The sequence below is a fragment of the Mesoplodon mirus genome (assembly GCF_964341445.2).
Source record: "Mesoplodon mirus genome assembly, chromosome: X".
NCBI lineage: Eukaryota > Metazoa > Chordata > Mammalia > Artiodactyla > Ziphiidae > Mesoplodon > Mesoplodon mirus.
The window spans coordinates 73,055,333-73,071,033 of NC_138981.1; the positions used below are offsets into that span (position 1 = coordinate 73,055,333).

Genomic DNA, 15,701 nt, shown 5'->3' on the forward strand with positions numbered 1-15,701 from the left:
TTTCTTTCCTTCTGCTAAGTTTGGCGTTTTTTTTTTGTTCTTCTTTCTCTAATTGCTTTAGGTGCAGTGTCATGTTGTTTACTTGAGATGTTTCCTGTTTCTTAAGGTGTGATTGTATTGCTATAAACTTCCCCCTTAGAAATGCTTTTGCTGCGTCCCATAGGTTTTGGGTCATCGTGTCTCCATTGTCATTTGTTTCTAGGTATTTTTTTTAATTTTGTCTTTGATTTCTTCAGTGATCACTTCATTATTGAGTAGTGTATTGTTTAGCCTCCATGTGTTTGTATTTTTTACAGGTCTTTTCCTGTAATTGATGTCTAGTCTCATAGCATTGTGGCTGGAAAAGATACTTGATACAATTTCAATTTTCTTAAATTTACCAAGGCTTGATTTGTGACCCAAGATATGATCTATCCTGGATAACGTTCCATGAGCACTTGAGAAAAATGTGTATTCTGCTGTTTTTGGATGGAATATCCTATAAATATCAATTAAGGCCATCTTGTTTAATGTATTATTTAAAGCTTTTTTTTCTTATTTATTTTCATGTTGGATGATCTGTCCATTGGTGAAAGCAGGGTGTTTAAGTCCCCTACTATGAGTGTGTTACTGTCAATTTCCCCTTTTATGGCTGTTAGTATTTGCCTTATGTATTGAGGTGCTCCTATGTTGGGTGCATAAATATTTACAATTGTTATATCTTCTTCTTGGATCGATCCCTTTATCATTACGTAGTGTCATTCTTTGTCTCTTCTAATAGTCTTTATTTTAAAGTCTATTTTGTCTGATATAAAAATTGCTACTCCAGCTTTCTTTTGATTTCCATTTGCATGGAATATCTTTTTCCATCCCCTTACTTTCAGTCTGTATGTGTCTCTAGGTCTGAAGTGGGTCTCTTGTAGGCAGCATATATATGGGTCTTGTTTTTTTTTATGCATTCAGCCAATCTGTGTCTTTTGGTGGGAGCATTTAGTCCATTTACATTTAAGGTAATTATAGATATGTATGTTCCTATTCCCCTTTTGTTACTTGTTATGGGTTCGTTATTGTAGGTCTTTTCGTTCTGTTGTTTTTCTTGCCTAGAGAAGTTCCTTTAGCATTTGTTGTAAAGCTGATTTTGTGGTGCTGAACTCTCTGAGCTTTAACTTGTCTGTAAAGATTTTAATTTCTCCATCAAATCTGAATGAGATCCTTGCTGGGTAGAGTAATTTTGGTTGCAGGTTTCTCTCCTTCATCACTTTAATTATGTGCTGCCACTCCCTTCTGGCTTGTAGAGTTTCTGCTGAGAGATCAGCTGTTATCCTGATGGGGATTCCCTTGTGTGTTATTTGTTGTTTTTCCCTTGCTGCTTTTAATATGATTTCTTTGTGTTTAATTTTTGACAGTTTGATTAATATGTGTCTTGGCGTATTTCTCCTTGGATTTATTCTGTATGGGACTCTCTGTGCCTCCTGGACTTGATTAACTATTTCCTTTCCCATATTAGGGAAGTTTTCAACTATAATCTCTTCAAATATTTTCTCAGTCCCTTTCTTTTTCTCTTCTTCTTCTGGAACCCCTATAATTCGAATGTTGGTGCGTTTAATGTTCTCCCAGAGGTCTCTGAGACTGTCCTCTGTTCTTTTCATTCTTTTTTCTTTATTTTGCTCTGCAGCAGTTATTTCCACTATTTTATCTTCCACCTCACTTTTCCGTTCTTCTGCCTCAGTTATTCTGCTATTGATCCCATCTAGAGTATTTTTCATTTCATTTATTGTGTTTTTAATCGATGCTTGATTTATCTTTAGTTCTTCTAGGTCCTTGTTAACTGTTTCTTGCATTTTGTCTATTCTATTTCCAAGATTTTGGATCTTGGAAATAGAATCTTGGATCATCTTTACTATCATTATTCTGAATTCTTTTTCAGGTAGACTGCCTATTACCTCTTCCTTTTTTAGGTCTGGTAGGTTTTTATCTTGCTCCTTCTCCTGCTGTGTGTTTTTCTATCTTCTCATTTTGCTTATGTTACTGTGTTTGGGGTCTCCTTTTTGCAGGCTGCAGGTTCGTAGTTCCTGTTTTTTTTGGTGTCTGTCCCCAGTGGCTAAGGTTGTTTCAGTAGGTTGTGTAGGCTTCCTGATGCGGGGGGCTAGTGCCTGTGTTCTGGTGGTTGAGGCTCGATCTTGTCTTTCTGGTGGACAGGCCCACGTCTGGTGGTGTGTTTTGGGGTGCCTGTGGCCTTATTTTGTTTTTAGGCAGCCTCTCTGTTAATGGGTGGGGTTGTGTTCCTGCCTTGCTAGTTGCTTGGCATAGGGTGACCAGCACTGTAGTTTGCTTGTCGTTGACTGAAGCTGGGTGCTGGTGTTGAGATGGAGATCTCTGGGAGATTTTTGCTGCTTGATATTATGTGGAGCTGGGAGGTCTCTTGTGGACCCGTGTCCTGAAGTTGGCTCTCCCAATTCAGAGGCACAGCTCTGACTCCTGGCTGCAGCACCAAGAGCCTTTCATATACCCGGCTCAGAATAAAAGGGAGAAAAAGTAGGAAGAAAAAATTAGTAGAAGAAAGAAAGAGAGAGAGAAAGAATGGAAGAAGGAAAGAAAGGAAGGAAGAAAGAAAGAAAGGAGGGAGGGAGGGAGGAAGGATGGAAAGAAAGAAAGAAAGAAAAAAGGAGGGAGGGAAGAATGAAAGAAAAAGGAAGATTGAATGGAAGAAGGGATGTAGGGAGGGAGGAAGGAAAGAAAGAAAGAAAGAAAGAAAGACAGGAGGGAGGGAGGGAGGAAGGAAAGAAAAAGAAAGTGAAAGGAAGAAGGGTGGGAGGGAGGGAGAAAGGAAATTAAGACAGGAGGGAAGGAGGGAGGGAGAAAGGAAAGAAAAAGAAACAGTGAAAGGAAGAAGGGAGGGAGGAAGGAAAGAAAGAGAGAAAGAATGAAAGGAGGGGTGGAGGGAGGGAGGGAGGAAGGGAAGGTAGGAAAAAACAGAAAGAGCAGGTAAAGTAAAATAGAATAAAGTATGAAATATAGTAGTGTTATTAAAATTAAAAAGTAATTATTGAACAAAAATGGACAGATAGAACCCTGAGACATATGGTGGGAGCAAAGCTATACAGAGAGAATCTTACACAGAAGAATACACACACACATTCACAAAAAGAGAGCAGGGGGAAAAATTAAAAATCTTGCTCTCCAAGTCCATCTCCTCAATTTGGGATAATTCGTTGTAAAAAGAGGAAAAGGGCGAGAAGTCTGAAATCTTGCTCTCTAAGTCCACCTCCTTAATTTGGGATAATTCGTTGTAAAAAGAAGAAAAGGGGGGAAAGTCTTAAATCTTGTCCTCAAAGTCCACTTCCTCAATTTGGGATGATTCGCTGTCCATTCATGCACTCCACAGATGCAGGGCACATCAAGTGGACCGTGGAGCTTTAATCTGCTGCCTCCGAGGCTGCACAGAGAGATTTCCCTGTCTGTTCTCTGCTCTCACAGCTCCCGGGTCTCAGCCTTGGACCTGGCTCCACCTCTGCGCATAGGTCGCCAAAGGGCGTCTGTTCTTTGCTCAGACAGGACGGGTTTAAAGGAGCCGCTGATTTGGGGGCTCTGGCTCACTCAGGCAGAGGGGAGGGAGGGGCGCGCAGTGCGGGGCGGGCCTGCGGCGGCAGAGGCCGGCGTGACATTGCAGCAGCCCGAGGCGCTCCGTGCGCTTTCCCGGGAAAGCCGTCCCCGGGTCCCGGGACCCCGGCAGTGGCGGGGTGCACAGGCCCCCTGGAAGGCGGGGCGGACAGTGACCCGCGCTTGCACACAGGCTCCGCGGCGGTGGCAGCAGCAGCAGCCCCAGCGTCCCACGCCCGTCTCCGGGGTCTGCGCCTTTACCCGCGGCTCGCGCCCATCTCTGGCGCTTCCCCAAGCAGCCCTCTTAATGCCCTCTCCTCGCGCACCAGGAAACAAAAGGGAAGAAAAAGTCTCTTGCCTCTTCGGCAGCTCTAGACCCTTTCCTCGGACTCCCTCCGGGCTAGCCATGGTGCACTAACCCCTTCAGGTTCTCTTCCTGCCGCCAGCCCCAGTCCTCTCCCTGCGCTCCAACTGAAAGCCCATACCCGAGCCTCAGCTCCCAGCCCCGCCTGCCCTGGCAGCCGAGCAGACAAGCCTCTCGGGCTGGTGTGTGCCTGAGGGCACCGATCCTCTGTGCCGGAGTCTCTCTGCTTTGCCCTCCACACCCCTGTTGCTGTGCTCTCCTCTGCTGCTCCAAAGCTTTCCCCCTCCGCCACCTGCAGTCTCCGCCCGCGAAGGGGCTTGTAGTGTGTGGAAACCTTTCCTCCTTCACGGCTCCCTCCCACTGGTGCAGGTCCCGTCCCTATCCTTTTGTCTCTGTTTATTCTTTTTTCTTTTGCCCTATCCAGGTATGTGGGGAGTTTCTTGCCTTTTGGGGGGTCTGAGGTCTTCTGTTAGCGTTCAGTAGGTGTTCTGTAGGAGTTGTTCCACGTGTAGATGAATTTCTGATGTATCTGTGGGGAGGAAGGTGATCTCCACGTCTTACTCTTGCGCCATCTTCCTCCGGGGTCTGTGCCTTTCTTAATACACACACCCTCTAGCAGGATTATTCCTGTGTGATATTTAAGAAAGGTATAATTAACCCCTATTTTATAAGTAGGAAAATAACCCAAGAGAAGTTAATTGGCTTGCTATTGGTAATGGGTTCTAAAACACAGGAATATTAACTCCCTTACCCATTGTTTTCACTATCAATCCATATTGATAATATCACTATCAATCCAAATCTGTAAAAATCTCTCATAGTTAGTAAGCTAGCTAGGATATTTAACTAGACTTTAATATTCTCCCATGCAAAACAATGCAGCAGGGCTGGGGTGGGGAAAGGCTTCTCCAGTTTGTAGTTAATTAACCAAAATAGACTAAAGCCAACTATAATTTAATAATCACTTCTGCCTTAAAACTTTGCAGAGATTGGAGTAATACTTACAAAAATTACACAAGTGCAATCTCTCTTTTCTATATAAAACTGTGTAGAGAAGCTGAAGTAGGAGTAGAAAAAATCTTTTCTGTTTTTGTCTAAACTCACATCACCCTATTGGAACTAGATCTTAACAGATTTTCAGTTATCTAATTTTAGGCTAGGATTCCTTTCTGTGGGCCATTAGCAGAAAGTTTTATTTGTTGCTCTCAGGAACTTTTTTCTCATTTTTTATGGCCATGTAACATTCAATTTTGAAAATTAAAGTGAATTTAAAGGAAAACGTTGTTTATAATTTTTTACAGACCTCCTTGACATTCATTAATCTGTTAATCACAAAGTTCATGATTTACTTGTTTAATGTTTGAAGATTAACACCAGTAGTAATCCACATACTTAAGTTGGAATCTACTTTACCTCAGTAATACAAATGGTTATTTGGACAATGCTTTCACCAATTCCACTATTAGCTTTTAAGAAAGCATCATTTTTTTATAAGCATTTCTTCTCTATTTCCCTATTCTCCCATAATTTAAGTGCTCTTATTTTCTTTAAAACAATACAAATGAATGTCATGTTGATCTTAGCATTGATGAGTAACTATTTTAAATGAGTGAGACCAGGGAGATCAGCTCCATGCTTTGTGACCAGCTAAAGGGTTGGGATAGGGAGGCTGGGATGGAAGGAGATGCAAGAGGGAAGAGATATGGGGATATAAATATATGTATAACTGATTCACTTTGTTATAAAGCAGAAACTAACACACCATTGTAAAGCAATTATACTCCAATACAGATGTTAAAATTAAAAATAAAATGAGTAGGCAAAACCTGCAACTCAAACCTTACAATCGCTTGGTAACTGCATTTCAACCTTCTATGGGAAATGTTGGATGTGGTCATTTTTAACGTTGTTCAAATTAACATTTACTGTTTTTCCATTACTCTCATTTTCATTTTTCTCCATATTTTGATTCCGTTATATGATTACTTTGAATTGAGAAATTACAGTGTTTTTCTAACAGTTCAGCATACAAAAGGAGTAGTTAAAACTTATACAAAGAAGAACATAGTTCTACTTTTAAATATTACATTAAGAATTTTCCTAGTGGTCCAGTGGTTAAGACTCTGTACTTCCACTGCAGGAGGCACGGGTTCAATCCCTGATCAGGTAACTAAGATCCCACAAGCTGAGTGGTGCAGCCAAAAAATAAATAAATAAAAAGCTAAAACCAGCCTAAAAAACAAAAACAAACAAAAGGTAAAACTATAAAGCTTCTAGAAGAAAACTTAGGAGAGTATCCTTGCAAACTTTAGTTAGGCAAAGCCTTCTAAGAAAGGACATAAAAAGCACTAACCATGAAAAATTGTTAATTGGCTTTCATAAAAGATTTTAAAATCTGTTCATCCAAAGATGTCAAGAAAATCAAAAGACAAGTCAAAGACTGGGAAGAAATATTTGCATTACATACAGCCAATGAAAGACTTATGTTAGAGTATATAAATAATTTGTACAACTCAATAATATAAATAAAAAAATAATTATTACATTAAAATATTTCCAATATGCATCCTATACAAATCTCAAGTAAATTTGACCTTACAAAACCATTTTGTAACTATGTACTTATGGAAGGTAGGTGATAATGACCGTAGATTTTTTTACAGCAATGACATAGCACGTAAGTAGCTTACCTCTTTTTACCATGACATCATCTACAACAAGAAATAGTGAAAGAATATGGCATTCCACATATGACATAAGTGCTTAGAATGACTTAGTATGGCTCCTAACATAGTCAGCATTCCATGAATACTAGTTTTTATTTATTCTCCTTTCCCTTTCTTTCTCTTCCCTGCTGGAAAGTAGAGTTCAAATATTTCTAGAGTTCTTAGTGTAGCTCAAAATTTGCAGGTCTGTGTATTGAACACATGCACTTTTGTTGCTATTTTATAACTGGTCTATAGGAGGCACAATGAAGTTATGGGAAGAAGTCTAGTAGTCAAGGTTTCTCAGTTACTAATTCACTAACTCAGTTAACTAACCCTGAGAAGTCATTCAATTTATCTCTCCCTTAATTTTAGTAAAATAGTAATATTTCCCTAATCCCCCTCGTCAGTAAGTTAGATCCATACACATTGACAAGTACAGTATATTATTACTACTATGCCCTATAAAATACATATGAAGTTAACACTTATGTTTGTATATGTAGATTTTAATAAGGGTGAAATAATTGGCATATAATTGATATATAAAACCATCTCTAAATCATATGTTCTTCAGTGTAGAGTTGTGGTAAATATAGTTTTATATTTTATCCCCATATGAGAATAGGAAGATAGCCATATCCCTTTCTAGGGTGTTTCTTACAAGAACTAGAGATTAAATAAAAGAGAAAAGCATATATTAAAGAATTAATTCACAAAAACAAAGTGAGTTAAATGAAAGTGAGAGAGGTTGATACGCCATTATTATACAATTTGCAAAGAAAAGATGACTTGTACTGGTCTTTGTTTCTATTCTATTTTATTTTATTATTTTTTACATCTTTATTGGAGTATAATTGCTTTACAATGGTGTGTTAGTTTCTGCTTTATAACAAAGTGAATCAGTTATACATATGCATATGTTCCCATATCTCTTCCCTCTTGCATCTCCCTCCCTCCCACCCTCCTTATCCCACCCCTCTAGGTGGTCACAAAGCACCGAGCTGATCTCCCTGTGCTATGCGGCTGCTTCCCACTAGCTATCTATTTTACGTTTAGTAGTGTATATATGTTCATGCCACTCTCTCACTTTGTCACAGCTTACCCTTCCCCCTCCCCATATCCTCAAGTCCATTCTCTAGTGGTCTTTGTTTTGATTAAAATATAAGTCAGAAAATTTTTAGGGCTAATAAGGCTAAATGGTTATTATTTTCACTAAACCCCCATTTTTTTGAAAAAGTGCTACATTATAAAAATAAGCACTAGACCTTTCTGAAAAATGACTCTAAAACTATGCTTTTCTCTAGATAAAGAGGAATCAAATGCTATACTTTTATTTATCTGCCCCTATCTTGCAAAAGTCTACTTTTCCTACTCTCAGATTAGAAGCACTGTATTTATATTATTGTACTAATATCTAACTGGACCCCCAAGTAACCTCACTACTGTTGCTTATTTGATTTGAGTATGTCCCATTCTGAACATGTTTGACAATTGAAGTAAACTTCATATAAATAATTGCATATTTAATTTGGATTGAACCTAAGAGTGGAGCTCTAACCAGCATTTTTTTTTTCTTTCTCTTACTCAGGTCAGGAAAACATGATCTTTTAAATGTGATCTTATTTAGTGCCAAATAACATAATGCCCATTTGAAAATTAGAAACATATCACTAATTAAGCAACTTCAAAAAAAACAGAAAGCATAAAACTTAATACTTAGCAGGAGAAATCGTTTATAAAATATTGGCATCTGTTCAAGTATAAGTTAGCTACCCACCAAAAAAAAGGTCTGATAGCTCAAAGTATGCCTGTGATGAAGCCTAGTAGTTTTTAAGGAAATCCCTTTGTTTATATAAGTGAATTAGTGGTGAGGCAACACTTGGAAGGAAATATGAGCTTTGGGTAGAAAATATAATTTTTTCTAAACTTATATTTAAGCCTTCAAAAGTGTTATAGACATGTTTCTTGGTAGTTTTCAAAAAAATAAATAGTGAGAAGTTACTTTTAAATAACCATCCTGTCAGGGAAGGAAATCTCATCCTGAAAGGAAATTGCAATCATTAACAAAGATTTTGATTCAGAGAAAACGGCGTGGATCTTTACTCATGTTTCAGACTGTGAAGGGGAAAAAAAAAACTTTTTAAATGGCTTGCTTATTAAGCTAGTCATGCATTTCACTGCAGGTTGTAAAGCAGTAGAACATGCACAAGAGGCTCATAAGCATATTTTAGAGATAGGAAATATCATTTATACCATTTTTATATTGTTAATATCTCACCTAGAGAATTTGCTTAAGCTTCAAATTACTGTAAATCTACAGTTTTGCTCACCTTTGTATAATTTTGTTTTTAATAGAATGAGGCCCACATCAATGAATATATGATTAAGGGATATGTGTAATAAAATAATACATTTATTACACAGAGATTTATTCAAATCTTGAACATATATAGCAAACAAAATACTATAAAGCCCATTTGTGGTTTTTAGTGAAGTTCATTGAGTAGATTTTGGATTTTCTTTGTTGGAATGAAATTTTGACCGGTTTTATTGTTTTTTTCTGTGCAGCCTGAACACTGAAGCCAGAACTCCAACTGATCATAGGCACGAATAGGGTGCTGTAGCAGTTACCTGCTTATCTAATGCTGTAATTCTTTAAAATTCATACTTAAATTCTTAAAATATGGAACCATCTATTACTATTTGTTCATTACTGATAATTAGAACCTGGCACGTACAGGAAAAATGTGTTAGAGAATGGGCTTCACAAGTGTTTAGGGGATAATCATAATGATGATTGAACATGATACTTTACACTTCTATAACCCCTTTCCTCCATGGAGTTCATAGTGCTTCATAAACATTATCACATTAAACCAGAGAGCATCCTAGTGGGGTAAGTAGGTGGAAGAACTTTTAAGATATAGAAAATTCTATTTCTAAATGCTGTGACAGAAATTAAAATGCAGACACACCCACTTTAAGCTGTGATTACTATGAAATAACTTTATATTTGGCTGACCCGAGATTTAACAGGAATTAACGTGAGGAGGTAATTCATTTGTGCAAATGATCCATATTTGTTAGCATTGCTTTGGACATCACCTTTCTGAAAGAAACACTTTGCCTGTACAGTTCTCTAAGGAAATATGGAGAGTGCTAGTTTGTAGGTTTTACCACACTTAGTTCTTCCTTTGATTTGTTGATGGTGGAGCAAGTCATTTAACACCTTTCTATTAGCATATTCCTTACTGTAAAGAAGGCAATGATAAAAACACATACCTAAGCAACTAAAAATACCTCTTTTATTTTTTTGTGCTCTCCTTACATCTCCAATACTGTTTACTCTTCATTAAGCTATCAACAAGCAAACAGACTGAAAAATCTATACACCTAAGAATGGAGAAAGGCAGATATGATGGGTCAGTCACATCATGGATATTTTCCACTGCTCAACCTCTGGTCTAGACATGGCCAGATGCCTAAGATGTTCCAGTCATTAGAACCCAATGGGTCATTTGGCTTGAATTGCCCAGGAAATGGCCTTAACTATTTTTAACTGTTTACTTAATGGAGACCTGGCCAAAGGCTGGTGGCAAATACTTGTCATCATTATTTTCATGCCTCCTAAGAATCTAATAGTGCAGTATTCCAATGTGCTAAATGGTAGTCTAGTGATCAAAAAAAAAAAAATAACTCCCCTCCTAAAGTGCCCTCCTTACACCAAGCAAAACCTAATCCATTGTGTTATTTTTACATCTGCCCTCGAACTAAATTCTGATGTGACAGAAGTATCACTCATCCTATGCAAAAGTCCAACTGAGTTTTTATCCATTCTCCAATAATCAGTTCCCTGTGGCAGTACATGCAATTTCTACTGGAATGCCCAGCTTCCCTACACATTTTAAAATATCACATTAATTCATATCAGTGTGACATTCCAGTCATTCTATGCTCTGAAGGAATTTTTTCTAAGGCTTCTGGTTCTCTCTACATACTGTAGATCTATTTGTGTAGAGTAGGTATGTTGCTTTAACCTAATTCAGTGAAATAGTGCCAAATTAGAAATAAGTCATGGAGAAGGACCAAGGCAAATAACATTTTTTAGAACTTTATTACTATCAAATATCTGAATTGAATAACAAAGAGGTGTGACTTAATAAATAACATCCAGAAACGTCTCATTATTTGATAGTCAGAGGATATATTGAACTATAGGGGAAATTGAACAGCATTTTCAAATTAATTAAGTTACTGAAAAATAAATATCTTTTTAAAAATAGATATGTTAATTGACTTTGGTTGAACTATAAGGAATCCTCGTGCATTTTCTTCTGGCCTTTTTCTACATACCTGCCTTTTTGTGATGCCTGATTTTAGCTTTTTTGTTTTTTTTCATAAGCTTCAGATATATACCACAAAACGCAAGTCTCACACTTACTTGAGTTTGTGACAACCAGGTGTGACCCTTTAAAGATAACTTATCAGCAGAGGCTCATCTCCTGTATGCAGGAGGACCCACCAGACTCCTGTGCCATGGGTTATGCCCATATCAGGCAGTGCTGTGCTAAGCCAGGGACTGTATGGGCCTTCTATTTTATTTTTAAAATGGTCACATTTGTGTGTATTGAATCCCCCTTTTACTTATCTGATATATCTTAAAGCAATAAACTTTGCAGCTCTCCTGAAATGTCAGTGTGTGTCACTCCTTGTAAGTTCCCAAGCTCCCTAACATTCCTCTGGAGAGGCTTTGTTCATTGCTCTTCCTGATCTTTAATCTTGTTTACATCCAGAATGCATATTAGATCATCTCTGTTTGGAGCTCAAGTGCAAACCCTTTTAAAAACATGAAACATTCAATTACTAATTAGCTGTTTCCTGTTCCTAATGAAGTGAGCATACCAGGTTTGGATTAAAATTCAGCTACTGCTCTCCTCTGTTTATGGTTCCAGATGTTTTTGTTTTATCTAGAAGTTTACTTTGACAGCTGCTACTAAATGATAGATCACTCATATTATAGCTGAAATGCATTTTGAAATTGAAATGTGACAAACTTTGAGATTGCTCCAAGGATCAGTGTCAGTTAGCAGGTCAATATTGGCTCCTTCCATATGATCACAGTAGTGGCATATGTAAAAGAGTAACAGAATCTGTGTCAACATTGTACAGCATGCTACACAAGAATCTATTTTGCTACTATCCTCTAAATTAGGAGAAACAAGTTTAACTACAGTGAAATCTCAACTTATTTTATTCTACGTAGAAAAATTGATTCATATTAATACTGTCTTCTGCTGGCCTAGTTTTTCTTTGGATTTTTGAACTGCTGTGGAAACACTTCCTGGTAGGCCTTATAAACTGGCATATTTAATGAAGGGTGTAGGCAAATATGTTTGTCTTTTTTAACAAAGACAAAAATTAAACATAATAAAGGAGGGCAATTTTTCAGAAACTGCATTTTTCTAAAGGAAGATGGTGATTGCTTTTTGCCATTTGTTACTGTGTTTATGTACTTTTTTTTTACAGGATGTTACTTTTACCATTGCTTTCAAATTTGTAGTGTTCTCAATTTGTATTGCATGATTTAAGTTTTAACTATATTGTATAAATTTCAATTCTGGTAAAATGAGTGTCTGCTATTTGATGTTGAAGAGCTTTCTTTTGACATTTAGGCTGTGTATACAGAGGACGAGGTAGACTGGAAAACAAGCAACTATCTGGTGAATTTTATCAGAATAAATATTCTCAGACACCACAAAGGAGTCTGAACAATTCTCTGGGGTGACAGACTACTACACAGTTTCCCAAAATTCAAGCTTTGTTTTCTTCTTCCCTGGAAATGTTCCAGTGAATTCCATGGGCTCTTAAGCAAAATGCCTGGTTGCCCTCTAATGAAGTCTGAAGCTCCAGGTGGTCTAACATAGAACCACATTCTTTTATTCTTCTATTACCTTACCACATCTTTATTTTTGGTTCTGAGGTATTATCCAGAAAACTCCACTGACTCGCAATACCTCTGACACAGAAAGAAAAATATTTTAAAGATTTTATACATTAAGGGGGGTATGTCTTCCTCCTGACATTGCTAAGCTTTGACTAGACTGAATTAATATTTTAGATGAGGCATATCAGTCCAACAATGATAATGTATTTTCCTTTATATGTGAAGATGATACAACAAAGACCTTAAGTGTTTTTTAAGCCTGGGTGATGGATTTGTACTGATCATACACACTTTTTTCCCTTGTTCCGCTTTTGTCACCAAAAGCCAATTTTTATGAGGTAGCTGGATAGAGACTGGGGCTATAAGCCACGGCTATGGAAAAGAGGAAAGTTAGACAAAAATAGGTGGACTTGTTTTTGGAAATTGTTTCCAACTATAACTTTTACCCACACCATCAAATATTTTCTAACTCTAGAATGGTATGGATTCTTTTGATTACCCATATTTAAATAGATACCAGTTTCACTAAACACTGTGGTTAAATGATATTCAGAACGTGTCTCCCTTCATGCAGTATACATGGACAGTTAACCTGGGGAGAGGAAACAAAATGTTTCATCAAAGCTGTTATCACCTTAGATCATAACCAGACATTCTTTTTTCCTTGTTTTGGTAAACCATCTGGATCTCAAACATAGCATTCTGTACAAAAATAAAAGTAATGTAGATAACAATAGACATCATAGTTTATGAAGAGTCTTCTCAGTCTTTGATGTCTTCAGTGTAGTGGAAAGAAGAAAAGAAGCTGTAGCACACAACTTGAAGGATCTTTGAAAACTGACACATTAACCTATAGAAGTGTTAAGAAATTTTAAATTTTACCAATATTAAATCAAGCCTGTAACATCAGATCATTTAAGTTCTTGAAGATAGAAGTTTAGTATTTTAACGCACATATTAGAATTATTCCTCAGAAAAACTAACTTGTTTTCTTTTTTTTAAAGGAGGTAACTATTACTATTTAGCAATGGCACAACAGTTTTATTCGTCCTGAAAGGTCCTCGCTGGCTTTACATAAATGAAGATGCTTGTGATTCCAGGTTATCTCTGAAACTATTCAACATGGAGTTAATTCAATTGTATTTATCAGCAAAGCTTTGTTTACTGAAGCAGTTATTCAATCTATATTACATTTTTTAAAGAAAGAATGTGTGTACATTTTAAAAGCAATGACGTAAATTTTGTTTTTGCAATTGATTAACCAATTTAAGAATATGAGCTAAATTCTAATGACTAAAGTAACTTGACCATATTTGATGCTTTTCTATGCTCACTTCAGCTTGGCTTTTTGTCTTTTAAGGGAAAAATGCGGTAGTGTGTTAGAGACTAGAAACATATATATGGTTTCTCTGTTCTACCATATATTAAGTTAAAGTACACCTTCTTTGTTAAAAATGTACTTGCTAAACTTCAGCAAAATAAAAACATTTTGACTTTGTCAGTTGAACTGAGTGTTTATTTTCAAATTGCCAACTGTAATTATTGAAGTGGAGTCAGAGCACAAATCAAAATATAGGAACTAAGAACATGTTTGCAAAGCTTCCTCTGGTTTGATTATTTCTAAACAAATATGAACATGCATCTTACTCCATTTCACCTGTTGAAACAATTGTCTCCAATTGTTCTTATTGAATCGCACAAGACATTGCCTTTTCCTGGCTGTGTGTGCTTAGTAAACCTGCTTCCAGGGGGAAGGGTTGTACTGGGAAGCAGGAAAATTGTGGTGAATCCAGCTGGAAAATATTTTCTGAATATCTATTATTTCAAAAGAGTTTCTCCCGTTTTCAGTGGTGAATGAAAATATGAAGGGAACATATCTACTTGGGCCCAAAGAAAATCCAGGTCTCCCTCTACCTCCAAATAGTTATTATAGGCTGATGAAAAATGAAAGCAAGTGAAAAAAAGAGCCTAATGATAAGCCAAAACCATAGCCCTGCCCTACAGTTTATCTAATCTGTCTCCACTTTCTCCTTGGCTCATTTCCACTAATATCCTGGAGGTCACCCAAATTCTGGTTCACCAAGGAACCCACAGTTTTTCCTGTGAAGTGCCACTTCCACTCCTCACCCTTTCTTATAAAGGGTGTGTTGTATCACAAAATGCTTCTAGCTGGCCAGCCAAAGACTGTAGGTCTTCTGTTTGGGAACTGCTTTCTTCCACAAATATTTCCTCTCACCATAAGCTCATCATCATCCTTGTTTATGGAATTTTTAAGAGTCCTGAAAAGGCTAAAGCTCTTCCTCTGCTCTAAAGGATAGAGATTCTTAAGGATTTTTGTTGGTCAAACAGATGTGCTCTGGTAGTGTACCCTGTCCCCACCATAGCACAATAAGCAGGGTACCAAATAGTTAATCATATGATATTCAGGGTTGCATTATTTAAAGCTTAATGCAATGACCAGAGGAGGTCTGTGCCATTAGCTGCCCAACTCTCAGGGGTCCAGGTGCCCAGTACTATCTGTGGTTTAGCCTCATCTGCTGGAATTTATCCACACTGGCTTAACATTGATGAGAGTGATTTGATTCTGGGTCACATAGATAAGTGGGACTTGTTGAGAAGTGGTGCAACTATAGGAATCTCCTGGTTATTTGGAGCCCAGTTAATTAGCCCATCTGGAAAGAAAGAGCCAGATAATTACCTGGAGTGAAACCCACCGTGCACCACCATGTTTGCTGGGATAAGATTGTTTGCCATTTCAAAGCAAACCCTTGACCACACTTCCACAGTCTCCTCCTCACTACTTCCTTCCTCCTCCAACAACATAAGAACCTTAAGAAAAGAAGCTGGATATAGGATAAGAATTCCTTCATTGCAGGGAAGTGGTTTCACTCTATGTCAATTCTTTCTCAGGTATAGACTGTCTTCTAGGGTTGGGAGGATCACTGTTACATCATTGTCCTTGCACTTTCTTTGAAAAACATACAGATTACATTCATCCTGAGACTATGGCTAGAGGAGCTGGATCAGTCTCATACAAACTTAAGGGACTCTGATCTCAAGTTCACTGCTTGTGGAGTAATGGTGGGAGAACACAACTGCTCTCACC

At 37.5% G+C, this 15,701-nt stretch overlaps 1 protein-coding gene across 2 annotated transcripts in view; it reads left to right on the top strand.

The window, feature by feature from the left end:
- DACH2 (dachshund family transcription factor 2) overlaps positions 1–13,919 on the top strand; it is a gene marked incomplete at its 5' end in the record, with an annotated part of 679,019 nt that extends 665,100 nt beyond the window's left edge. For both annotated transcript variants that reach the window (XM_082610726.1, XM_082610727.1), the window contains one exon: positions 13,600–13,919. In XM_082610726.1, coding sequence (XP_082466852.1) covers positions 13,600–13,649 — 50 coding nt within the window. In that variant the 3' untranslated portion in view covers positions 13,650–13,919. The remainder of the gene's footprint in view (positions 1–13,599) is intronic.
- Positions 13,920–15,701: the final 1,782 nt, after the last annotated feature.